This window comes from Phasianus colchicus, chromosome 2, assembly GCF_987193195.1.
Source record: "Phasianus colchicus chromosome 2, bPhaCol1.hap1.1, whole genome shotgun sequence".
Lineage (NCBI taxonomy): Eukaryota > Metazoa > Chordata > Aves > Galliformes > Phasianidae > Phasianus > Phasianus colchicus.
The window spans coordinates 10,869,320-10,896,060 of record NC_143437.1 but is presented as its reverse complement, the minus strand read 5'-3'; the positions used below and the strand labels follow the sequence as shown (position 1 = coordinate 10,896,060).

The 26,741-nt window shown below is 40.1% G+C and overlaps 1 protein-coding gene across 23 annotated transcripts in view; it reads left to right on the top strand.

Moving 5' to 3' along the window:
• Positions 1–26,741, top strand: part of NRXN1 (neurexin 1) — a 641,583-nt gene that overhangs the window by 359,314 nt on the left and 255,528 nt on the right. For 2 of the 23 annotated variants that reach the window (XM_031598440.2, XM_031598431.2), the window contains exon 1: positions 23,070–23,982. The exons of 19 other annotated variants lie outside the window; for them this stretch is intronic. In XM_031598440.2, the coding sequence (XP_031454300.1) occupies positions 23,742–23,982 (241 nt within the window). In that variant the 5' untranslated portion in view covers positions 23,070–23,741. Of the gene's footprint in view, positions 1–23,069; positions 23,983–26,741 lie in introns of those variants that run through there. 2 more of the 23 variants (XM_031598455.2, XM_031598449.2) reach the window with 2 other exon arrangements.

Genomic DNA, 26,741 nt, shown 5'->3' with positions numbered 1-26,741 from the left:
AAGTTAAGGTGTCTGAGTAGACACTGAGATCTGAACCTGTGTGCTTTTCATTAATTGGTTCTAATTCTCTAACTTTCTCCTATCCTGAAGGCTCTCTGTTGTATTGTGGAATTTATTGTATTGTGGAATTTGTATTGTGGAATTTTTTTTTGCTGTGATTCTTTCCCCTGTCTGTAGTCCTCTTTAATACTATCATGAGCTTTCAAACTTTCTCTCTTATTCCAAGTCACTATTGAAAGGTGATTCTGATGAAAAGGGAGAATATTAGCTCTTGTTTTGAGATAAGCTATTTTATCAGTGGTTATTTCAAATTTAGATGTTATGATTAAGGAATTCCTGTTTAAAAATCTACCTATTAGGGAAAAAAAAGTTTTGAAAATAGGTTGATGATGACCAGCATGGATCTGTTTGCAAGTAGAACCCATTCAGGTAGGCTCCAACAAGCCTTAATGCAAACCAGGTTTAAAAATTATTCTTTTCCTATCCTTCGTGAATGTCACAGAAATTCCACAGTTGTTAATGTGAAATGACACAGAATGGCAAAAATGTTCACATTTTGTAAAGTTTTAGTGATGGGATTCTTGATAGCTCTGCTTTCCGTAGTGTTTTAATGCTTAATTGTGGGAAGATTTATCCACAGTATATGTTGACCTGTTCTATTTCTATAGAGAAGAATAATAGAATTATCTTCTAGCTTGGATCTCGTCTCTCTACTCCCTTGATAATTTTCTGTTTCTATTTACGGGAGTAAAATCAAAAACAGTAAGGAGTTTGTGTCTGTTTGTTTTCTTTTATAATCCACCTTATTTATATCGCTATTTGTAGTGAACTTCTGGTCACCATTGTTTTACATGGTAGTATATGGTTTGCTTCAGCATCATAGAATATATCGGAACTAAGAGCAAAAATGCCAGAAAACTACATATGAATGTATAAAGCCTGGGGAAAGAAGGAGAGCAGTGCCACATATGCTGAAATATTGCAGACACTGTGCAACAGATGCAAGATGTACAGTATATTAGATGCAAGCCACTTTCAAAATAGTAGGTCTGTTTATATGAGTAAAGTGAACAGGTTTAAGCCCACAGAAATTCCTTTACTGACATGTTCTTAGTTCTTTAACTTTATTTATTGGTATTTAAATGTATTATACAAGAACAAATCTTTTTATAGATACTGCAACAGATGGTCAAACACCATGCTTACCTACAATTATATCCCAAATCAGTACGGATGGTTATATCTTCAGAGACAATAAAGGAACAAATGTTCACAGGCAAATCTGAACCATAAAAGGCCCAACCTGCCCTGCAGAAATACAGCAAGCCAAACAAAGTCCAGAACCTACACCTGGTGCTCCTAGTAGGCTGGCAAGTCTGGTAGATGAAAAGAAGGGTTAGAGTTCCTCCCAGCTGAAACAATTCATTAGTTTGTGTAAATGAGTTTAAATTGCATCAGCTAAAATCGTGTGCAATATATATATACTTAAATCACAGCTTTTAAAAGCATTATTTTTAAGGCAGTGTTTTTGAAACCTTCAGAGTACAATGAAGCCTAAAATGATAAAGTACTAAGTGTTTTCATTTGGCTAGGAAAAATAATTTTAGATAAACCACGACAATTTCTTTTGACTTTGGAAAGAAGCCAGCAAATCAATTATTTGCTCAGCTCTATTTGCAGCTACAGAAAGTAGTCCGTCCTAGCTTGAATATGGCTGCAGAGGCAAACACTGCTTTAAAGGTGGATAGTTCTGCTCAAAGCTGTTGCACAGCCACCTTTCTCACAGATGCTCAGTATAGTCAGACCTGGCCTGATTACTGAGATGCATACAGTCAAAACAGGACTAAGCATTTGCCCGTGGAGGAAATGTAAAAGGAAGTGGCTACAGCAGTCACCTGTCTCAGGTAATTTGTCTCAAGGTTATTAGTGGTTGGTTAGCTGATAAAAGGATGCTATTGTGTTTTCACCTCTCTGATGCAGATTGAATCAGATCATGCCACTTGCATTTTGGTATCTTGCAATATAGATGGATAAAAGCATTCTTCAGTATATTTTCCTTTCAACATCAGTGATATGGCTTTCATTGTTGCTCTAAAACAAATCACACTCCATCTTGAAACCCTAATTCACACAGGTGAAGATTAGACTTTGACCCATTTTTTTGACTTTTTAAGTATTCACTTTTGCATCCATTGTCTGTCAAATTTTGAGGAATGCTGTATTCATTTTAATCTCCCTGAAGTGTCTGGTTAAAATTAGTTTGTGTTTGCATGTTTCTGTGCTGGAGGGAGTGGAAATCAAGAGAACCTTTTAAAACAAATAGGTTCATAGGGAATAATTAAGTATTTACTATTTTTCTGTATTCACTACAAAGCCCTCAAAATTATAGTTTATCTGATACTTATTGCCTGTTGTTGATACTTGTTAAAATATTTTATAATACAAACGTACTGATTCCTTAATTCAAAACTTCCTTGGAATTCATAATGTTTTTTACTAGTTTGCAAGCATGTGAAGATTTTAAAATACCATTAAAATTAACAGTACTGCTTTGAAAAGGCCATAAAAGAGCATATATGTCCTTTAGGGAGAGCTTAGTACTGTACTCTTCAGTTGTCAATTATTCTAACTGCATCACTAACTGAATTGAAAGTGAGCCTCCCTTTCACTTTTTGCTATCTCTTTTTGTAAGTGCTTTATTTGCTTGCATTACATTAGGCAACAGAAATGTGATCAAGGAGAGAGCAGTGGATGTTGTGTACCTTGACTTCACCAAGGCATTTCACACTGTCTCCCACAATGTTGTTATGAAACTTAGAAAGTGTGGGATAGATGAGTGGATGGTGAGGTGAATTGAGAACTGGCTGACTGGCAGAGCTCAGAAGGTTGTTATCAGCGACACAGAGTCTGGTTGGAGGCTGTAACTAGAGGTGTTCCTCAGGGGTCGGTGCTAGGTCTGCTCTTGTTCATCGTCTTCATTAATGACCTGGATGAAGGCACAGAGCTCACCCTCAGAAAGTCTGCTAATGAGCTGAAGGAGTGGCTTACATATCAGAAGGCTGTGCTACCATTCAACAGGACCCAGGCAGGCTGGAGAAGTGGGCAGGAAAGAGTTGGATGATGTTTAACAAGAGCAAGTGTAGAGTCTTGCACCTGGGAGGAATAAGTGCATGTGTCAGTACAGGTTAGGGAGTGACTTGCTGGAGAGGAGCTCTGTAGAAAAGGACCTGGGTGTTCTGGAGGACAACAGGGTGGCTGAGCCAATCTTGTCACCAAGAAGGGGTGCATTAAAAAGAGTGTGGTGCAGGGAAAGGGAGATGATCCTTCCTCTCTACTCTGCCTTGGTGAGACCACACCTATGGAGAGTACTGTATTCAGTTCTGGGTTCCTCAGTTCAAAAAAGAAAGGGATCTACTAAAAGATGTCCAGTGCAAGGTCACAAAGATGATCAAGTGCCTGGGGCACCTCACATATCATGAAAGGCTGAGTAACCTGAGTGTGTTCAGCCAGGAGAAAAGAAGACAGAGGGGGAATCTGTTAAGTGTTCAGGTCAGAAGTGATAGAATGTAATGGAAGAGTCTCGGGTTGTGGCAGAGGAGTTTAAATTAGACATCAGGAAGAATTTCTTCACAGAGAGGGTGGTCAAAAACAGAAATTGTCCAAGGAAGTGGTAGAATTGCCATTCCTGGAGGTATTTAGGAGACATGAGGACATGATGCTAAGGGATGTGGTTTAGTGATAAGACTCTAGCAGTGAGTCAGGTTGATGGTTGGGCTTGATGATTTTGAAGGTCTTTTCCAACCTAAATGACTTTATTATCTCAAGGTGATGGCTCTGTGTGTGTAAGAGACCTGATATAAGCATGTAAGCATTCAAGGGGGTGGGAGTATAAATCATCTGCGGCACTTGATGTCTTTCATGATTCTGTTAATTTTTTTAAATGAACATATGAGCCTGAATCATCTCTACTGAAAGGTGTGCAAGCCACTAGAGGACATCACATGGGAAATGTCTCTCAGCACCCTTCAACCAATATCGCTTTCACCAAAACCCAACTGAGAAATGCTGCTGGTAAGTGTTTCTCTTCACTCCTGGATGGCTGGCTTGCTTACATCAGGTCTCTGCATACTCAAAGAACTATCATATGAAGGTGATAAGAAGCAGTGATGGATTTTTATGGTTATTTTTATTCTGCATGCAATCTGTCAGATTTTTTTCCCAATACTTTGTATTTGATGTGGCAGGAGAGGAGAGCATTGCTTTACTAATGGAATGACCTGTGAGATTTGGTAACAGCAGCTTCATAGAACAACAACTAATGGTTAGTTAATCTGTGTCAGTGACTACATTATCCTTTGACTCTAACTCCTTAGTACTCTTCAATGTTTTATAGTCAGATTGTGCTGTAATAATACAATTTAGTATGTTTACTATGAAGTTCCTTAACATGGTATTTATGTTCCAATCACTTGTCTGGGTTTCATAGCAAACCATTTGGGGATTTGAATATGATTTCCAAACCTGTCAAGTAACTGGGGCTGATTTTTCATTTCCAAATGTAAGGTAGATTGCTTTCCTGTTACTTTAGCTAAGCCTGGAGGATTCTTGTCTGTTCTAGCTGCATTTCACCCCATTGCATTTTCAGAGTTATTTGAATATGCAATCAAAGAGAAACTTTTAACTTACAGCATTGAACTAAAAACACCACCTCCGTACAAAAGGGAGCAGAATGCAATTCAGACAGCATCCCATTACTAAACACACGAGTCTTTCAAATTCCAGATTATTTTGTCATCCTGTCTGTAGGGCTAAACTACTTTTGGGTGTGCCTTGGTTTCTGTGGCCAGTAAAGCTGAGCCCATAGACTTGAATGCAACACTCAGGTCCTTCCTGACCTGAGTGTCCTTGTATACACTTCTATACACTTCTATACACTTCTGTGCTTGAATTTGACCCTCTAAATGATAGATTGAAAGAAAACTTAAGAAACTATAAACGCAAGCAACCAAAAAAAAAAAATCTTTCAGTAACGAAGTTGTTACCACTATGTGAACAGATCTGTATGCCTTATTAACACAAAATCTTTAAAGGGGGGGGGGGAAGAAGGAACCTAGGAAATTTGGGAAGCTCTCTAATGAAAAAATAGCCTGGTAATGCTGCTTCCAGTCCATGAAATCAAGTATTGCAATACAGTTCATTTTGCATTGTTTTTCAGATAAATGTGTTTTGTCATGACATGATAGTCTGCCTTCAAATCATAGAATGCCTTGGACCAGATGAGACCTTAAAGACCATGCAGTTTCAGTCTCCCCTCGCATGGGCAGACACCTTGCACTAGACCAGGCTGCCCAGGGCCCATCCAACCTGGCCTTGGGAATCTCCAAGGGTGGGTCACCCACAGCTCTGGGCAGCAGCTCCAGGGCCTCGCTGCCATCTGAGTGAAGAATTTCCTTATAACTTCCAACCTAAATCTCTACTCTTTTAGTTTAAAACCATTCCACCTTATCATATCACAATCTAACCATGTAAGAAGGCATTCTCCCTCCTGTTTATAATCTCCCTTTATATACTAGAAGGCTGCAATTAGGTCTCCGTGGAGCCTTCTCCAGGCTGAAGGAGCCTAGCTCCCTCAGCTTTTCTCCTTAAGAGAGGTTCTCCAGCCCTCTGATATCTTCATGGCCCTCCTCTAGACCCACTCTAATAGCTCTGCATCCTTTTTGTGCTGGGGGCCTGGATTTGGTACTCCAGATGGGTTATCAGTAGGGCAGAGCAGAGGGGAACAATGCAGCCCAGGATGTGGCTGACCTTCCAGGCTGTAATTCAGATGGCATCAGATCCTTCTACTAAGACAGACAAACTTTTTTGGGGGGGTATTATCTGCGTGGCATTAGGATTGTATAAAATTAGATTTTGGTGAACATTTGACTTAAATTTTATCTGCACTTGCTTTTCCACATAAAGACAGTTTGCCTGTTTTCAGTAAAATGCAAAACCTTTCTTTCCTACATTAATAGACATACTTAATACACACCAAAATTGAGTTTATGCTTCTACTTAATTAACTTGCCAGCCAGCTGCTCCTCCTGTGTCAACTGCTACTGCTATATTGAAAAAACTTTGTGTATGTTAACTTGGATTAGTTCAGCATTTTTCCATATGTATTTTATAATTTTGATCTCTAAAATTATTCTGGCTGTGATTTGATCTCCTTTTCCTAATCTCGTATTCTGAAAATAGCAACTTCCTGTTACCCTAGTTAAATTCAAACTGTTTTACTCTCTAGCTGAAAATGAAGATTATAGTCTTTGCACTTTAAGGATGAGTAAAGTTTATTAACTGGGATTTGTATGGCAACAGGCCAATATGAATAGTAATTAATTAACAGGAAATTATTTTAAACACTTAGAATTCGAGGAAATATTAAGGCATTGAAGAGCACAGGCATGTAAATTATGGACCATACCTTATGGAAGTATACAGGTCATTCTCCACAGAAGATTATGGAATTATATATTTTAGTATACAGGATAAATATGTTTTATATTACTACCTGCTATAAATGAATGTGAGAGATTCCCAAAATGATAGCTTAGGAAACCTTAAAAATGGATGGTAGAGAAGAGAAATAGATTGATGTAATTGTAGGGCCTATCAGCAATTTAAGTCTGATACAAACATTATTACCTTGAAACCATTCTAAGGCTTAAAAAAAAATAATAATAATTTCTAGTGAACTGTTCTACAATAAGATTTCATAGTGCTAATCATTTGGTAGTAGCTCTGGATGCTTAAAATATGTTATAGGTGTTTTACAAAGCTGCAAGAATGTATTTAGTAAAGAAGACTTAAACCCGCCTAAGTATTCTATGATTATTAAGCTAAAACCTTGCTATAAATAGTGTTGGTTTTTTTTTTCCATTTAATATATTAGTCATTAATATGAGATCATGCCAATATTTATTGCCTTGGACAGGAAAGCTAATGAGCAGAAGCTTTGTTAAGGATTGCTGAGAACTTCTGAAATGTTACAATTGATATGCAAGCCCCAGTCCAGATCTTTTACTTTTCTCTTTTGGATGTACGTGCAGGCAAGCATCTACACATACACACATCTCACTCACTCCTCCTCCTTCTCATTTCATGGTCCCATGCTACAGCTATGATGATCAGTCCAGGAGTCAATATTTACCTTGCAGGCTAGATGAATTCTCAAGAAGGCAGGAAAGCCTTCTCTTTGCAGGGATGTAAGCAGTGCAACACAGTTCTATTGATGTGGGTTATTTTTTTGTTCATATGTTTGTTTTGTGGGATTTTTTAAGTACTATCCACTGGAAAGTGCATTTGAAAAGAAATGAAACTCATAATGATGTTCTGTTGAAACAAGTGCTGCTTGCCTTACTGAAAACCCTAGGGAAAATAACTATATAAAAATCTTCATTGTTCAAGAGCAGTAAGCAAAAATTATATTTAATTGGGCAGTTGTGAATCAATGAAACTGTGTACACTTTCGTGCATCTTGGCAAGAAGTCAAGCTTCCTATGTATAAGAAATCAGGATCAGAATATTTCTAGACTAAAATAATTTCTTACTTTGTGTGTTCTAGGATGGGATGAGATAACTTTCATCTTTCCATTTGAAATGTATTCCATTTCAGTACTGAAGTTTTTCTGAAGTATGATGTAAAAAGCTTGACTCTTTTTCAAGAAGATTAACACTTAATTTTAACATCTATTTCATAAATATATTAAGAGAATAAACTACTGGAAATGACCAGGTTTTGTTATCACATATTCTGCAGTCACTTGAGTCCATTGGCAGAATGACAGCTGTTCCAATTTTTTTTATATTGTGGATTTCTGTTTCTGTGTCCTCTGCTTTTCATTCTCTGATTTTACTTTATGCATATATCCCTTCAATACCTTCAGTGTTTCCCAGATCTTGTGGAAAAATGATCCTCTAGTGATGCAGATTCCTGAATTTGATGGTTATGACATTGCAGCTGTGACTTTAATTAAGTTTATTTTTATCCAACTGCTCTGCTTGGGTGGTTTTGTTTATTTCTTTTCCTTTTATTATTTTCATTATGATCGTTGTATTGCTTGTATGCTTAATGTTTCTTACACATTCTATACTAGCGAAGTATCTGGAATAGAAGCATAAACCATGATCAGTTGTTTCTAGGTCTGTATTTAGGAAACTGTAGAAAAGTACTGTGAAGTAAGTAATGCAAAAGGTGTCTGGAAAGACTCCCATGCTTGAGATGTGTTCTTTTGACATATTTTTTTTCTGAATAGAAATGCAAGTTTCAGCAGTGGAGAAATCAGGTGCAACAGCTTTATTTTTCAAACTGTGGGGATTCCATTACAATAAGAATCAAAGGAAATCATTTCTTTGAAGGACTGTAGAAGGGGAATTACTGATAAGAGAGTGTCCTGCTGATAAGAAATTCAATGGTCATGATGATCTCTAATGAATTTAATGAATGAGAGACAAATTTTGAGTTATTTTACATGATGGCAAAAAGGCAATGTCGTCTTGAAACAGAAGGAATGAAATCAGTAGGTAACTTGCTGGGGTGATATCCTGGTGTGATGTTCTCTTGCTGTTTACATCAGTGCTGCTGACCATGGAGAGCAAGAAGAAATGATGCATGCTGGCTACACTTTTCACAAGTCTACTAACAGAGACTTAGAGAGAACTTTCGGAAGAAATAGGGAATTTCTACTCCTTCCAATCCTCAAGAATGATATTGTATTGAGAGTACAGTTCTCTCCTTCATAGATACTGCAAATGAATTTTACTGAAGCTTTAATCTGAAATCTGAAAGTAAGTTGTTTCAGTCGTTCTTTGGCTCACTTTTGATTTGTACACCAAGTGCTTCTTCATTTTAGGCATGCAAATGCCCATACCTCAGTTCAAATAGGACATCAGGAAATCAGGCTATCTGAACCACTGAGGGGTGAGCTACAGAGCGGGGAAAAAAAAAAACCCACAACATTTAGAGCAAGTTGTTGGGAGTATTGTTCAATAAAATATTGTAATTTACTACAGAATTAAAAGGTTTGAAGCTGAAAGTTTTCCAATCAATATGATTGAAGATTAAAATCCATGAAAACAGCTATTTAACAAATACCCTGCGGCCCACTGAGCCTGAGAGTATTTAATTTCATGTGTGTAATTTATCGAACATGAACATGCAGCCTTTTTACCAGTCACAGATAATAATATGGTCCAGTCTTAGAAAACAAGTCTAGTCAAGCAGTTTTTGACACAGTTAAAAAGTGGCATGAATACATATACACAAATGTATATGTCAGCTATATGTTCACATACCACAGGGGCATGCTTCTAAAACTAAAAGTGCATTCTTTCTTTTCTGCTCACCTACAGTGTTTGTGCTGGATGCATTTTCTTCTTTTTTGAATTCATTTGTTTTGTTTGTGATCTAGAATAGAAAATTAAGGTGAGGTAGTATTTTTTTTTTTCCAATTCATTTCTCTTCTGTAGGTCTAGATAAGGTTTGTTCTTCTCATTGTTTTCTAAGAACTGCTTCAAACTGACAAATAGGCCTGTCATCTCTAGTAACATCATCTATAGGGAAAAAGAGGGTATTGATAAGAAGTATACTCTTATTTATTTCTTTACCACCTCTGTGGAGGTGAAAGGGAGGCCTGGAGGAAAATATTTTCATTTCTCCAGTGTAACAATTTACAGTAGAAATGACTGCAGACAGGAATCTTATCCATAGAAATACAAAAATGAACAGGACTGCAGGATGTCATTCCGGTCACAAAAGAGTATCAATTATGTTTGAGTAGTCCTAGAAAGACTTATGTCTAAGATGTTCTGAATAATTCTATCATTGGAGATTTTACCATCTTCTAGGCAATCTTTTATGCCGCTTCCCTATCCTTACTGTAGAGGCTTTCATAATATCTATCCTGAATCTTAATTGCTGCAATATAGCACATTTCTTTTTGTCCTATCCATTATCATTATTGGGAACAAGTTATTTCCTTATTCTTTTGAAACCTCTTTTTATGTATTTGAATGCTATTATCATGTTCCCTCTCAGTTGTCTCCTCTTTAGCTCAATCCTTTCAAGATATAGCACAGCTCGTATTCTCTGGACTCTGGTCATGTTGCTCTCCTCGCTGTTCTCTCAATTGGCTCATGTCTTCCTGGAGTGTGATATCCAAAATTGTTCCTGGTATTCCTGCTGAGGTTTTATTAATGCTGAGCTGAGGGGAAGAATTACTTCATATCTTTGCAGGCTATGCTTGTGTTTGCACATTCCAATATGCTGTGAGCAGATGCCAACTCACAGTGTCAGACTGGGCTATGTTCAAGCATGGAGGCACGCACTAAAAAGTAAACACTGAAAAAGAACTGATTGTTTTACCCTCCCAAATATCTATTAGGTAAAATAAAAGATCAAGATTTTTTTGAATATTTATTGATTGAAAATGTACAGAAACAAGTCTTCATCTTGAAGACTAATAAATCTATTGCTCACCACAACAAGGTGTCAGTGATAAGATTTCAGTAGTTTAGGAGTGTTGTCGTGCAATGCACCAACCACTGGAAATTCTATCCTTTTATCAAGAAGATAATATCCAAGCTTGTTAAAGTGATGGGCTTTCTCAGTCCTTATGTTTATATTCAGATAGGTCAGAAAAATTTCTAATGAAGCTTATGAAGTTATGGCTAGACATTTCTGTGATATCTGCTGATCATATTGTTGAAACCAAGAACCTTAGTGGTACAGCAATTTGTCATTTTTCCTGTGAAGGGAGCAGATTAGCAAAAAATTAGCAAATTAGCAAAACACTAACTGTTGTTTACTGTGTGGGTCTGTATTGAGTAGTAGTGCAGGAATTCCCTGCTGCTACTTATTTCTACATTCAGCATTTTCCCAACTCATAACAGTACTGCAAAGGAAGAAACAAACTTCTTCAAATGCGTAACTAGAATTTTCTTTCTGAAAAGCTAATCTAATGAATCTGCTTATCTCTGAGTTTCTTCAGTGGAAGAAAGCCTTTGCTGTATTGCTTACACATTATAAATGTCCTTTGAAGGAAGGGGGGGAAAAAAATCCCCACCAACTAATGATATATTTTACATACCAAAAAAACATTTTCTTACAGTAGATTGCATAATTTGAAGCCCTCTTTCACAGGAGAAGTAACTTTAGAAGTTTTCAATATTGTAAGCTGTTTCCCGCTGTTCAATAGCTTATTATCATTTAAGTATAATTATATTATACCATATATAGATCCATTTTTCTGGAAGAATTCCACAAGAAGGAAATGTATTTGGAGGATGTACTGTATATCTAATGGATATTTACTTTAATGGCATAAACATTGTTCTAAATCTCTTTTTGCATTAACGATAAGTTGATCGTTGGTATGAAGTAGGTGAGAATAAAGAATAGCTTCTAATAATTCATAGCTCACATTGATTTTGTTGTAATGTTTTTAGCACTGAGATTGTGTCCAGGTCCTTGTCTCCTGTCAGTTCCATTCAGGTCATTGGCTAAAACCACCCAACACCCTGTCCTTCAGCTCTCATTTTTTGGCTTCTACCAGGGCATACATATTAGGGCCTGAAAGAATGCAGCACCATGTCATGTGGTGCTCTACTTCATAAACCTCTTCTGTGACTGTAATTCTAATGGGGAAGTTTTCTTAGCCAAAACAGGGTTAGTTTTGTATAACACAAGCAAAAATGCTGCAGTGGGAAAGCAAGAAACAGGGATTCTGGTCTCAAGCTTTGTGTTAGGTTATAGAACCAAAGGCATATTACATCACTTTTTCATGCAACCAAATATAAAGCATGTGTCCTGTTAACATTCCCATGCACAGAGTGTATCTGCATTAGGTTCTTGACAGAGATGGTTTGTATCTGACCATCTAAACTGACATGGGTTGTCCCCATCTCACACTGAGCTTTACCACCAATACTTTTAGTTTAAATGTAGCGACACTGATTCATGTTTCTCATAAAAAAAGATTATATTTTCATTAAAGCTAGCTTACAGGAGCCACGTAAACATACTCAATAACAAGCATTGTAAGCTTATATCTAAACATTTAACCTTCCTTCAGTACCTTCAGTTCTTCTTGTTCTTCTTCAGTAGAAATTGAGTGAAGATGAGGTGAAGGCTTGCAGAGTATTACTCAGAGTAGGAGTTCTATGGAGTAAAGTGCACTGATTTTCAGTTATAGCAATTATCTAGTTTTGAGTTTAGAGGCAGTTCTGAAAAGCAATTGGGAGAAAATGTGTTCAGTACCAGCTAAAAAAAAAATAGTGATGGAAAAAAAGACTTTTTTTTTTTTAAAACCAAGACCGTAAAAAATGTTGAAAGGGAGCATCGTTTTCAAAATAATCTTAAAATGTGATGTGTTAATTTTTCTAATGTATTCTTTATTTTTCAGTACAAATAATTTGAGATCTTTTCATGTTATAAATGGAGAAAAGTTTCACTAGAAGTTCTTTCTTGCTCTACTCAACGCTTTGCAGAGCACTTTGATATATATGCATGAGAAAGACTATTAGCAAGCTTTTTTTAAACAAAGCAGCCACAAATCAGTAGCCTGTGCAGTACAAACTCCACTAACAAAACAACACTGCTGCAAGAGGCAGGGATATGGAAAAACCGTGATAATTCATATTATGTGATTGTCTTCCTCCAGTGCATGGCATAATTCTGATTAAAATTACTGGCAGTACTCAGTGTGCATCAAAGAAAAAACAGCTCCAGGAACTGACATCCTGTTAAATCTGGAAGAGCTATTATAGGCTAGTGGTTCAGTGTGGTTTTTGAAAACTTCCTAATGAAAAGCCAGTATGTATTATGCCCCTAAGCTTTTCTGGGCAATAATGCTGAACTATGTAAGCAAAGATGGCCAGCAATACACCTACATTTTATACTAAAATTTATAATAGTTTTTGCATGTGCAGAGGTCTAAAGAATGTGTTTTGGACCTTTTTGTCCTTCTCAGAATCAAAACTAGATCCAAGAATGTTGAAAGAAAGCTGCTAGCTTTCTAAGCCTTTAAAAATATGTATGCATCATATATATATTTTTTTTTTCTGATTGCACCTGTTATTATGCACTGAAACAAGCAGGTAAAATTAGGCAATTTTTGATAGAGCCATAAAATGTCAGCTGAGAAGCCTTGCATTTTCTTTCCTGCAATAACCTGGTTTTAAAAGATAAGTTGGTTGTGACTCTTCATTTTAATAATATAACAGTTGCCTTGTCTTAACTAAGAAAATGTTTAATTCATTAAAAAACAAGACATAGGCGTGAGTTAAATGATTTTCTGTTTCCATTCTTTTCCCAGTTGCACGTATTACCTGCATAAATGCTAAAGAGAACAGATTTGGTCCTACAAAGCCAACTTAGTGACCATCCTTTCCCATGCAACCTGTCCCCTTAAGCAAAGATGATCAGATATACACAGGATTCCCGTTTATCTATGTGTAAGAACTGAGGAAGGCCCATGCATCTAAAATTATTCCAAAGATTGGCATCTATTATGAAGTGATCTTGAAGTGCTTTAAATGCAGTATTGGCTCTAATTCCACACTGAATGTTTGTTAGAGCTTTACAGTTACAAACTCATACGTGCAGAGGACTTAATCCTGCAATGCACTGTTTAATAATGCTTGAAGATGAAAGCAGCTGAAACATTTTAGCATTCGTGGTAAGAGTATAATTCTGCCAAGCCTTACTCATGCAAATAATCTTTATCCTTATGACTGATAACGTTGACTTGGCTTGTCAATTAGCTATTAGGTGGCTAATGGCTTGTAGTGATCTGCTCAAGGTTGCCCCAAGTCTGACAGAAACAGCTATAGGACTTCCATCTTATCCACAGTAGCAGAGGGTAAAGAACACGTATATGTAGTATATCACCCGATAGCCTAGCAATGTATCTTCACAGAACTGTATGTGAAATGTACTGTGACGGTACTATATGGGTATCTGCCTTTATTTGAATACTTTGACCAAATTATCTGTATTTTCTCTATTAAAATCACCTATCATTGCCATTAGGAAAAGAACAGGACACATGTTTCACCGGATATTCTCCATCACTAAGTTAATTATCTATGGATTGTGTACCAGCTTAATTTTTCTTGTGCTACCGATAGTCCCACTCAAAGAAGTGCAACGTGAAGGGTTTTATCTGTGTTATTCATTGGCTACGAAGTGATGTGTTTGGGACTGTTAGAGCTTCTCCGGTGACTATTTATTTAGATTGGGGAAAAAAAGAAATCAGTATTTCTTGGGGAAAAAAAATAGCTAGAACTTTCGTTTAACATCACAAAAGAAGGCATTGCTTAATCCCTGAAGTAGGAAATTGCTTTTCTTCATGATCCATTGCTTTCATACTGTTTCTGGCTGCTGGTGCTGAAGAAAAGAAAAACTGTTCTCCTTCTGTTTTCACTGTATCTACTTTCTTATCCTCTGTGAAAACTTGACTGTTAATTTGTTGTTAAAGTAAATAAAGGGAGGAGGGAGCTTGGGCTATTTTGTCTCAAATGGGCTTCTGAAAATATGGAAGCAAAGCAAAAGTGTATGCGGGAAACAGAAAAAATGAAATTAACAATTTGAAACAGTAAATCAAAGCTGAAGACGTGTGGTTTTTCTGTTCTTCGGATTGCTGGTATAAGCTTATACCTAAATTGGGCAGTGTGCTCCCAGAAGATGAATGTAACTAAAGAGTGCCTTTCCTTGTGTTCTGATCTCATGTACACAGAGAGACAGCAAGTGATAACAGAAACAAAAGGCATAGCTGACTGGAAATTATGCTATCTTGTTTCACTTTGCTTAGAACTCTTTTTTTTTTTTTTTTTTTTTTTTTTTTTTTTTTTTTTTAGTTAAAGCACCCATTGTTTTAATTGCTTCTAATATGCATTATGAAATTATGGCATGTTACAGCTCAGGGCTGGAAAATGCTAATAGACCGTAGCTAAGGAATGATAACTTCAGAAGTTGGAGAGTACAGTTAGTGATTCTCTGCTGTTGTCAGGACAGGTCATGGAATGCATTCTAAAGTAATTAAAACTTAGCAGTTGCGGTTTATATTTTTCCCCTCATAACAGCAGTTGTGTTTTCCTCTTCTACTAACAGTGATTCTTGCTGCTTATAATTATCTGTTTTTTTTTTTTATTTATTTGTTTTATCCATTTAGTCTTGTAAATTAATCAAAGGTTATGCTAGCAAAATAGCAATTTGAAAATAATTATAGTGAGTTTTTAATACAACAGAAAAGGAACGTGTAGGTTTTATTTTGAGGTTTTGCTTGTGCTAGCTAGATGAGGAAAATAGCAAGACCACACCATATGCCCAATAAAAGCTTCATTAGAAAGACATTAGCAGAGTAATCCAGGTTAGTCTGTGGTTTATTTTATTTAGAAGGTAATAAGCTAAGTTCATTAGTTTGCAGACTTAATGTTTTCTACTGTACCTCAAAGCAACCAGTAACAATTCTGCTGAGACTCTGCAGATCTCACTGACACCTGTCAAGATAAACACATGGCTCTCTGGGGGAATCATCTTGGCAACATAACTGAGAAAATCTGGAAGAAAGTAAGTCTTTCACACACAGAAAAGTGTCACACGTTGTAAACTTTATTAATGATTTTTTGCATGCCTCTGAGGTCATATATCTCCCTTTAAAGCAGGAGGAAAAAAGTCAAATCAATCTCTGAAGAATAAATATTTTGGAATGTATGATACTGCATTTGGAATGTATTTTAAAGAACTTGAAGGATATAGAATAATTATGCAATTTGAATTGAGCCTCAGAAAGGCTGTCTAAGACCAGCAATTGAATTCTGCATTCCCCCAGGGCTAATATATTAGATTACAAGGATTATTGTAGTGACAGTATTTTTGCCACTGCATTTAAGATTGTCAGCATTTCCATTTTAAACCTGCATGTTCAGAGGTTCATAACTCAGCTATAGACATTTTCTTGGCACTACAAACACAGTTTCTGCAGAATGATGATGCATTTTTTTAAAACAAACAAACAAAAGGCTTAAAGCTAAATAAGTATTTGGACATTTTAAAGTTATGACTGCCAAAAGTTAATGGTGTCCTCTTACAATTCTGCTTTTAACTATGGTCATTTCTGCATCCGATCTGTAACAGTACGGCTGTCTGCGATCTGAAGCAGTGTGTTGATGAGTGGACAAAATGATAGCAAGATGTTCCTTACCATTTTCTTTCTCTGTTAAAACTGTTACAGGACAAATATGTTTAAGGAAGGCAGTGAGTGGGACTCCACCATACATCATCTTTTTCCAAGGACTAGAAGGATAGGGGAAATAATCATGAACCAGGATGGAAGGCACCTTAGAAATCACGTCAGGAAGATATGCTTAAGAATGTATTCATAGAATTATACAGTACTTTGAGTTGGAAAGGATCTCACAGACCATCCAGTTGCAGCTCCCTGCTTTCAGCAGGGTCACCTTCCACTGGATCAGGCTGCCTAAAGCCCCATCCAGCCTGGTCTTGAAAACCTCCACATAGGGCATCCACAGCTTCTCTGAGCAACTTGGCTCAGTATCTAAACATCTTCCAAATAAACAATGTCTTCCTAATATGCAATCTAGATCTACTCTCTTTTAGTTTAAGAGTCTTATGCCTTTTTCTATCACTGTATACCCAACCTGATAAAGAGTACCTCTCCAGTTCTCCTGCGCGCTCCCTTTAAGATCTGGAAGGCTGCAATGAGGTCTTCCTGCAGCCTTCTCTTCTTCAGGCTAACAAACCCAGCTTTCTCAGCCTTTCTTCATAGAGGAGATGTTCTAGCCCTGTGATGATCCCTGTGGCCCTCCTCTGGGCGTGTTGTAATAAGACCATGTCTCCTGACTGTTCTTAGCTTTAGGCATTCCATCATTTAGGTCTCTCCCTTGTACCTGTGGGCTTCCCACCAAAGAAAAGGTGATCAGCTTTCTATTGCAAGCTCTTCAATTTCCCATCTTAGGGCCATTGCACTTGGAATTTAGTTTTAGCTTAGTCATGATGTGGTACTTGATATCCCAGCTGTTATGTAAATCATAGCAGGAGCTACACAACAACCCAAAACACTGACTTCTCCTACTTATGAAGATCTTTATAAACAAGTATGTTTTGCTTATTCTTTGTATGCTGTACTGGACACAAAACAGTGCCACTCTGGGTTCTGTTATTGGCATCTACCACTAATTTCATCAAACATCATGATGACTAATTTGCAACTCATTGTAGAGTAGGTTTTGTTTTTGTTTTTTTTCTTTGGTTGTTTGGTTTTTGTCCCTGTCCAGAGTATTTGCTGACTTCCATTTAGTAGCATTTAAGCTGCAGTCAAGGATCTCCCTGTCCTGCAGCAATGCAGTGCCAATTCCTGTAGAAGCACTGGTAGAAATCAGAAGCTTCTGCAAGTTCTGCAGCCATCTAATTGCCCATGGAATTAAGTTCTAGTGCAGTAGTCCACAGAGAATATGAGTACAACCTGCCCTGCTTTGTACCGGACAATGAATCTCTTAAATGTCTCCATGTATATACATGTGGATTTGGCCTTAATTCCCATGGCTTTGTATTGGAATGAAAAGGGGAACCAAGCCAAAGTGTTAGCACCCTTTGTGCAAATTCAGACAAAAAAAAAATTAAAGAAAACACAAAATTGAATGGCATTACAGCATTGGCAGCCAGCAAAAGACAACTCCAGTGGAATGTGAGCCATCCTCCTGACAGCAAGTCAAAGCAGGGCTAATGCAAGCAACAGTGCATGGACTTGGCAAAGTGCCCTGCAGACTGATGGACCAACCAGGGTGATTTCAAATCAAGAGGGAGCTTCCTTTCAGAGTCAGCTCCTTGTTAAAAATGTTCTCCAACCAGTCCCTTTTATTCTAAACTGAAAGGATGTGGCTTATGAGTGGTTTCAGTCAGAAGAAACAAAATCAGCTTGCTTTTGACAACAAGGAATAGAAAGAGATTATTGCTCTCTTTATTCATGCAGAGTCAATAAACATTTAATATGAAGATTTAAGCCTATTTGGATGGAGAGATTTATGGTCAGAAAGATTTATTAGCTGTGGAAGGATTTATTTTTTTAAAATACATAGAAAATACCCACGTTACAAGGAAAGTATAGTAAGTATTTTCATTGTCAACTTTTTATATATGATATAATTTACCCATTAAAAAAAAATAGAAAAGCTAGATTACTACCAGACGTTAGATTTTCTGTGCATTTTATGACTATGCAAATACTCCATCTATCTCTCCAAGAATTATGTTTTTACTTTCTAAGTCTCCGAGTAGTTCATATGATAAACTGTATTGGCTTCCTTTCCAAAGTAAAGGGTTCCTGCCCTTTCCCTAAATTATATGGATTTAGAACACAAACTGACTGTGATTCTTATTCTCTGGTGACAGGCCTGAATTCTGCATCTTGCAATTCATCGGCTTTTAAAATAAGCACTTTCTCCTGTTTAAAAGAGAAAAATTAACACTTAAAATGGAAAATGAGACACCTGTAGCATTGAAAGATCCTGGCTATAGGTCTTGAAAGTCATCAGAGTTTATAGCAATAAGTGCTGATAGGTTAAACCTGATAGCTTGCACATTTTCTCCAATTTACTGTCTGTCAGACATACGAACATAAATTCTTTCCTGCTTAATTGCAATCACAGTTTCCATAGGTTTTGAAATGAAATGTGATTCCGTCCGTAGCAGCAGAGAAAAGCTACAGTAGGAAAACACAGGAAATGTGTTTAGAGTGTTCATTGAACAGCATTCTCTGTAATACAAGCACATGTTTCTAGAGCTTTTTTTCTATCCAAATTTGCTACACATATTTGAGCTTCAGGAGTTCATGCACAGAAGTTGCAGTATAAAGTGTGGGGGTTTCATCTCTGGTGAATTTTTTGCCAGAGATGGGCAAAGAAGTCTGGTTGTATAAGAAGGCACTTAACCTAAAGGAGCCCTGAATTCAACTGACAACTTCTGCTAGCCTAAGGCACGGTCTGCACTGAAGCTTTGCTGGTGTCGCCAAGTTGTTTATCTTAACTGATGTAACTATATTGACAAGAATCGGGATGTAGGCACATAAAGTTGTACCAGCAAGAAATAGCCCATTTTATTCAGTGAAATAATGTAAATTATACTCGTGGAAATAGTCATTTTGTTTTTGTAAGTCTTAGTTGGGAGCATTTGGCATTTATAGGATAATGGCATAGCTCAGTAGAAGAAACGAGGAAAAGATGTGTTTTTACAATTAAGGATATTCTTGCTCATAAACCTAGGCAGCTACTGGTATTAATAGAGCACTTGGTAGAGATAACTTGATTAAAAGTCACATTTACTATCCATGTGACCTGCATAGGTTAAGTGTTAAATGGGGTTAAAACAACTCCATTAAATTAGCTTCACTGAGCTAAGGTTTGGGCACATCTCCAAAATACCGAAAACTACCGTGTGATCACTGTAGTTTATTGTCACAGCTTATTTGCTATGCCTCTAATAGGACATTTATTTGTTTACACAAACTCCGTTTGCTGCCTTTCTGTTCCCCTTCTTCCTTCTTTGGGTGAGGCCTTCGCAGCCTGATACCGCAGTGCTGATCGTGGTGGATACACAATTCCGTGCCCTTGGGAATTGCAGTCAGATTATTTCAACTTCAACTAGTTCTCAGCTACCAGAGATTCAGACTCACTCTTATGTCAGCAGGGGGTGAAAAAGGAAGTATTTTAAATCAGAAAATGGTGCTTACCATTGGTTTTCATAATGTTTACTTGCAGATGCTTTCAACTTTTACTTTTCATTAAAAAGCTTAACTCTGAGTGCTAAGGCTCCCAATTAAGAGTTTTAAATAAAACATGAAAAGACCAGAAGTATCTTACCACCAAGATTTGCTTCAAATTAGAAAGAAGTGCTTGTTACCAAAAGAACAAAACAAAACAAAAAAACAAATCAAGAAAGGATTTTATTTCCTCGCATTTCCTTCTTTTGCTTTTCTGTTCCCATCCTTCTTTTGCTTTCATGCATACTTAATTCTTCAACCTTCTTTTCCCTTTCTGTTTTCCTTTCCATTATCCATCTTCTTGTGCTATTTTCCACAAATTATTTCTCCCTGTTTCTCATCCATGTACTGCATTAGATCACCTTTTGCTTCCTTGAAACTTGGATAGTCTCCTCGTTTCTTTCCATGGTTCAGAGTGCAGAGCCAGGAAAATGCCCAATGTCATTAAAATTAGAGAGTACATTAAAATTAGCACATATAGGAGCACATGGCCACATCCAGAAAAGGATGGCTACTTAGGCTTGTGCCTCCCCATTCACATAACTAAATAAGGTGCCTAAGTAGGGTTGTGGAGATTGGCTTTTGTGTCCTCAGCAGGAAAATAATCCACCAATTTAGAAGCTCCTAAATAGCATTTAACATCATGCAACACCTAAAAATAATCAAGGAATTACAGAAACATATAGAAAAGACCATTAAGATCAGTATGTCCAACTGCTAACCCATCCCTACCATTTTCACCGCCCTCAGTGCCACGTCTCCATGGTTTCTGAGCACCTCAAGGAACGGTGACTCCACCACCTCCCTGGGCAGCCTGTGTCAGTGTATCGCCGCTGTTCTGGAGAATATCTTTTTCCAAATATACAATCTATCTAATGAAAAGGAAAAAGAACTGCTCTAAGTAGTCTCCAAGCAGAAATTTGAACTAGAAACTTTAGTGGCCATTACGTGCATGCACTGCGTAAATATACATTTAATAATGTGAGCACTTAAACACTCTTTTTATCTTCAATTAAATATTAAATGAAGTACTTCTGAAGTACGTAAACATTTTATTCATCTGTCCTTGGTATTTAAATACTCCATACCACCGTTAAAGAGGTGGCAGATGGAGTAAAAACTTAAATGAAGGTACTCAGGCAACAAATGTACCTAATACGGCAAAGAATACAAAGACCTACAGTTGCGTCCACACCAAAGCTTGGATTTTAGTTGAACAAACTAAGCTCAGGTTGGAAGGGTTCTGTACAAAGATCCGTTGTAAAGCTACAACTAACAGGAACCCCACAGCAAAACCCTGCCTTCCTGGATGCCAAAAGGGAAACTCCCACTGAGCAGTAGCAGAACAGAGCTCATGATGGGGGCCTTAAAAGAGCCAAGCAGTAGATGGCCTAGAGAGGACTTGCCAGCTGAGATTCACTGTGCCAACTGTACTGTTACATGGCTGACAGTATGGCTTCCCACTGCAGGGAAGTGTATGTCTTTCAAAATATTGTTGGCTGTCTACTATCATTAAGCACAATCAGTTAATTACTGCATGTTTCTAAAGCAACTTGCCAACAGTTTACCAAAAACCTGGTTCTGGTGACTGAAATATTTTGTTTTCTGAGTCAGACTGATAGAAAACAGTAGTATGTATGGATAAGTTTCCTAATGTGTATTACTTGTAGGAACAGGAAATAGACTTTGGGGGCTTGAATTTTTGTGGAGCTGGCAAATCTAGGTTGTGTTTCTTTGAGGAATTATTCGAGAAATTTTATTGTATTGGATTTTCTTTTTAAACCATGAACTGTTTATTGGGGTTTTGCTGTTGGTTGGTCGATTGTTTTGCTGGTGTTTTTGTTTTTTGGAGAGGTGACAGTGCACAGCAGTTGCAAGCTGATAGGTTGGAAATGTGAGATTCTCATTTCTTTTGCACAAAGGCTTCCCAAAAGCACAGGTGGGAGAAGTCCCTGAGTTTCTTACACGCTGTCTTTCCGTTTCGCAAGCCAGCACTGGGTTAGCGGGGCAGACGTTGCTTGCATGAAGCCTGGGAAAGGTTTGGGTGCTAAGCCTGATGGTTAATCCGTTTGTTTCTCTGGAGTGCTTCCGTCGTTGCATGAAGGGTTTTTGCAATTTGCCCCAGCGGCTCTGCTATACTTGCAGACGGGTGATGTTTCCAGCCTGGGGATGGAAATCTGCATCCCCTCGGGGCAGGGTGGAGGCTGCAGCCGCTCCCTCGGCTCCGTTCGGGGTTTTGGGGCTCTCCTCTCGCCCCAGGGGAACGACCCTTGGTGGGCTGAGCAGAGCAGGATGAAAAGCTTTTTCTTTCCTACAGCCTCCGCGGCTGAGTAAGGATTGCAACTTCGGATCGCATCCGCGCAAATTAGAAAGTACCTCAGCAAAACCGCGGCGGTTTTGCGTTTGAAATGAATGCGAAGCGTATTAAAAAAAAAAAAAAAAAAAAAAAAGGCATTTTCACACCCACCGTTCGCCCTCTCCCTCTCACGCATCCGCACCCATGATCTCATGCCGCCGAAGGCACGGCACGGGATTACGGGAGGCTGGGAGCGGCAGCGTGTGGCTCTCACACCCTGTTGTGCCCAGGTGCGGTACTGCAGGGGCTGCGCTGCTCCGCGCGGTATCGCCCCGCACGACGGCGAGGCGGCCCCTCCCGCTGCGGTGGGGGCGAGGCGGCGGCGGCACCCCGAAGCCGGGGGTGGGGTGGGATGGGGTGGGGGGGTCGACAGCATGAACGTTTCCTAACCCGGTTGGTGGCGGCGGGCGGCAGAGTAAGGCAGGGAAATGAAATAAAATAAACCAAACCACTACAACCTCCCCCTCCCCCCCCCCCCCCTCGCGAGCCGAAACTCTTTGTTAGACGCCATGTGTGTAATTAGCGGAGAATCAAAGCCGCTGCTCGAAAAGACAGAGGTACCGTCTGATGGGTGAAGTTTAGGTCAATTAAAAGACCCGAAATCGTTCTTTTTGAGAAGAAAGCGGGCTTTTGAGACGTTGCCACAGGGGAGCTCTCCTCGTTCCGCGGGGCGGCCGTCCGCCCGTGTTGTGCCCGCACCGCCCGAGCCGCCTTCTGGCAGCTCCGGAGCGGAGCGCGATTGTGTGGGAGCTGAACTCAGCCTCCCTCCTTAACATAGGCTCGTCCTCTGCATTGCATCCAGGCTTCAGTGATTTGCTGTTTGGAGACTGCAGATTTGCATAGCCCTGCTCTTCGCGAGCGTGGTTATTTCTTTTTTTTTTTTTTTTTTTTTTTTTTTCCAGCTTCTTTCATAAGGGTGCACTATTCTCCCTGAAAACATCCTCGGGTATTACTGTCAGTAGTCAGAGAACCGAGCTTGCCGGAGCAGCCCGCTCATTGTCTGAGTGCGAGTGTGCGTGTGTGTGTGCGTGTGTGTGAGAGCGGGTGTGCGTGTGCACGCCGCTCCGAGGGGCTCACCAGTTCGGAGATGAATGGAAGGAAGAGCAGCAGTTTGATTTTTCTCCGCTTTCCCAGCGCCGGCTGATGGAGTGGCATCCCCTTTTTTCTTCCTTAGCAGAAATGTGGCACCGTTGGCTACCCCGCGGATTTCTGAGGATGGGGGAACGCTTGGCGCTCTCGTAAACCTTTGCAACTGTGGAGTGTTGTTAATGAGCGGCGGCCCCGGGAAAGCTGAAACTAGCGATTGCGTGAGCGCGGGGCTATTCCTCTCTTCCACCTCTTTGCCAAGGCTCTCACCTGCCTGGATTCTCCGCCTCTGACTATGTCTCGGATTGTTTTGGGTAGAAGAAGACCCGGAGAAAAGGATCCCCGGCAGCTTTCCCGCAGGGAAGAGATGGCTCGCCTGGTGCCGTGAGCCGACGGCCCCGGCTGCGTGTGTGCGAGCGCTCCCGCCCAAAGTTTGCCTCCTTCGCCGCGGCCGCCGCTCCCCCCGAGGCCGCCGCGCACCGAGGATGGGGGGGTTGCTCAGGGGCAGCCCCGAGCCGGGCCCCGCCGGCGGCAGCGGCGGCAGCGCTGGGGGCCGCCTGGCGCTGCTCTGGATAGTCCCGCTCACGCTCAGCGGCCTCCTTGGGGTGGCGTGGGGAGCCTCCAGCCTGGGCGCTCACCACATTCACCATTTCCACGGCAGCAGCAAACATCATTCAGTGCCTATCGCTATCTACAGGTCACCGGCTTCCTTGCGAGGCGGACACGGTGGGTTCGGACACGCCGCTCGGTTTCTTGCGGGGCGGGGTGGGGTCCCGGGCCGCGCCCGTCCCGTTGCTCCCGTCGAGGAGCCGGCGGAGCGGGCGGGAGGAGCCCGGGGCCGGCGCTGGGACTTCCCTCGGGGACCGCGGTGTCCCCACGCTGCTCCCCACGGACCCTCTCCGCCGCGGGGCATCCGCCTCCTGCAGCCGTTGCCCCCAACCGCGAGAGCCCCGGTCCTCGCCCCCCGGTGCCCCCCGCCCCAGCCGGGGGTGCCAGACGAGCGGGGCGGGCGGGGCTGTGTCCTGCGGAGAGGGCAGGGCAGGGCCGGGCGCTCGGGGACCCGGCGGGGAGCGAGGGGCGGGGAGGGAGCCCGTGCGCCGCTGAAAGCGCTGCGAGGATCGAGTCCTTCCCATTCATTACCTTGGTGGAAAGTCGATGAACTAAGGCAGAGGTCAGCTAATTACGTAGGGGATCGGGAAATAAGCGGTTCATTGCCCAGAAGGGGGAATAATGCCGCTATCGTGTTCCGGAGAGCGACGGAGATTTAAAAAAAAAAAATTCCTTTATGGTGTAAATGCTCAAGAATTACAGTCCTATGACACTTAGTTTCTGAAGTGATGGGAAGCTGCTTCGGTGTCCTTTATACAGCGCTGTTACAGTTTTTCTTTTTGCATATCTACTTAGACGAAGCTATACATAAATACATGTGAAATAGACATGAGTATGCTCAGCGTTGCTTTAAAAGAAAGCTAAGCACCAGACTGTGTTTTAGGGATTTTTAACCAAAGCCTCCCTTTGTCTCCGAGGGAGGAGAAAAAAAAGATAAAGAAAAACCCATGTTGGCTTCTGATTAGATTATACAGCTTCATTCCTCTTCATTTTCTCATCTCGCCTTGCTTCATTTGCACGATCATGCGATGTCATTTACAAGATTTGCAAAGTGAAAACCAGATCTCCTGCTTAACCTTTGCATCTCTGGGCGAGGTGACCCAGTTGCGGGCACGAAGTAGTTAGGATTCAATGGGTTGGGTTTTTGTTGTTTTTTTTTTTCCAGTGATTAACAGTGCCAACGTTGGAGGATGTGACTGCATTGTTCACCTGAAAATTTCCTTTGTGTGCCGAAGACCCCTCAGTGGTAAACTGCCAAAAAGGCAGAATGTACAGAAATGACTCTTCTGGAGCATTTTGTTAATTAAAAAAGAAGTTAGATGGCTGGGCTAATCCAAAAGAGAGAGGGACAGAAATTCAGGCCACCACTCTCCGCTGTAGTGTGTTCAGGCAGTACAAGACTGAGAATGCTGCATGCTTTGTACTGGATGTGCTTAAAGGGGAAAAATAGAGATGTATGTGTGCACATACACATATATACTTACTGTTCTTTGGAGTTCTGTACATCTGGGGATATCATTTTGTGGCTTGCTGGTAATTTGAGGGGAGGCTAAAACAATGAGGGGAAAAGAAATGTAATCGTATAAGTATCAGCCATAATTCTGTAGAATGCATTTTAAAATCACACCTTTTGCCAATTTTTAAAAACGTTACCTTGGACCCGGTCAAAGGATAATGGTGCAGAAAAGCAACTCTCTTGGAGGAAATGAGTCTTGTTAAGGGAAATGAAAGATGAAGTGGTGGAGCTGACACGTAAGGACTTCATAGGAAAGCCCAGGAGCCTCTCCAGAAGTTAAGTAGCTGATTTTACAAAATGAAAGATGTTACATGTCATAAGAAGGTATTTCAGAGCATTTACCTGATAACTCTAAGCGTCCTTGATTTTCTGTGCTTATCAGAAGCTCTGCAATTGGATCTAAAACATCTAATTCTTTCCATTATTAATTCTTCAGAGAGGTGTTCCCGTTTTCTTCTATGAGCTTGGCAGGAACATTTGTCTTTATGGCTGAGCAGGGTTGGACACAGCTCCTGTGGAGTCCATTGCCACATTTCTGAGCATCAGTCGGAGAGCACTGAGTGAAGGGCTGCTTATTCCTCACCCTGACATCAGAGGGCACTTCTGCAGAGTCTCAGCCCATGCTTGTTTAGCATGAGCTTGGGTCCTGACTTGTGTCCTTCAGCACCCCTGGCTTCAGCATTAGCTCCATTCAGCATCAGCTTCATTCAGTTCGAAGTTTTTCCATTGCAGTCTAACACGAATGCACATAAAGGCTGTAGTCTTTGCCGTGACCTCCTGCCTGTCTTTTTGTTGCTTTGCCAGTTTTCTGCAACGTGGTACCTGTTACAAGTTGAAAAGGTCTTCTAGGGTAGGTCAATTAGTCAATCCCCTGAAAACATGGCACTCTGGTGTTATGAGTCAGAGGTGTTGAAAGAAGGAGAAATGATCACTTTTCCCAGCCATTCAATAAATGTCACCACAGTGCTCAGACATCCACACCTTCCTCCTCTACCCCTGGCACCAGCTAGCACTACCACCCCCATCTGCTCGGCTTTGCTTTACTTTTCTATTCTTTCCATTTTCCTTCAGCCAACCCTCTTCTAGCTAATAGTATAAGCAAAGCCAGAAGCCTGGTGCGGCTGGATTTTTGCCATTTCTTTTGACAAACCAAACCACAATCTTGCTGCTAACACTCTCTTCAGGTAAATTTGCTGGGGATTTGCTTAGTAGCATGATCTCATGTGGTTTTTGCTGTCAGTGTATTGCCTCAGAGAGACAAACAGAATACTAACCAAGCAATTAGCTCATCCTATTACATAAAAAGTAGTTCACCGCATAGGTTTTTTTAATATTTAAAAGTAAAAATTAAATATCTTTC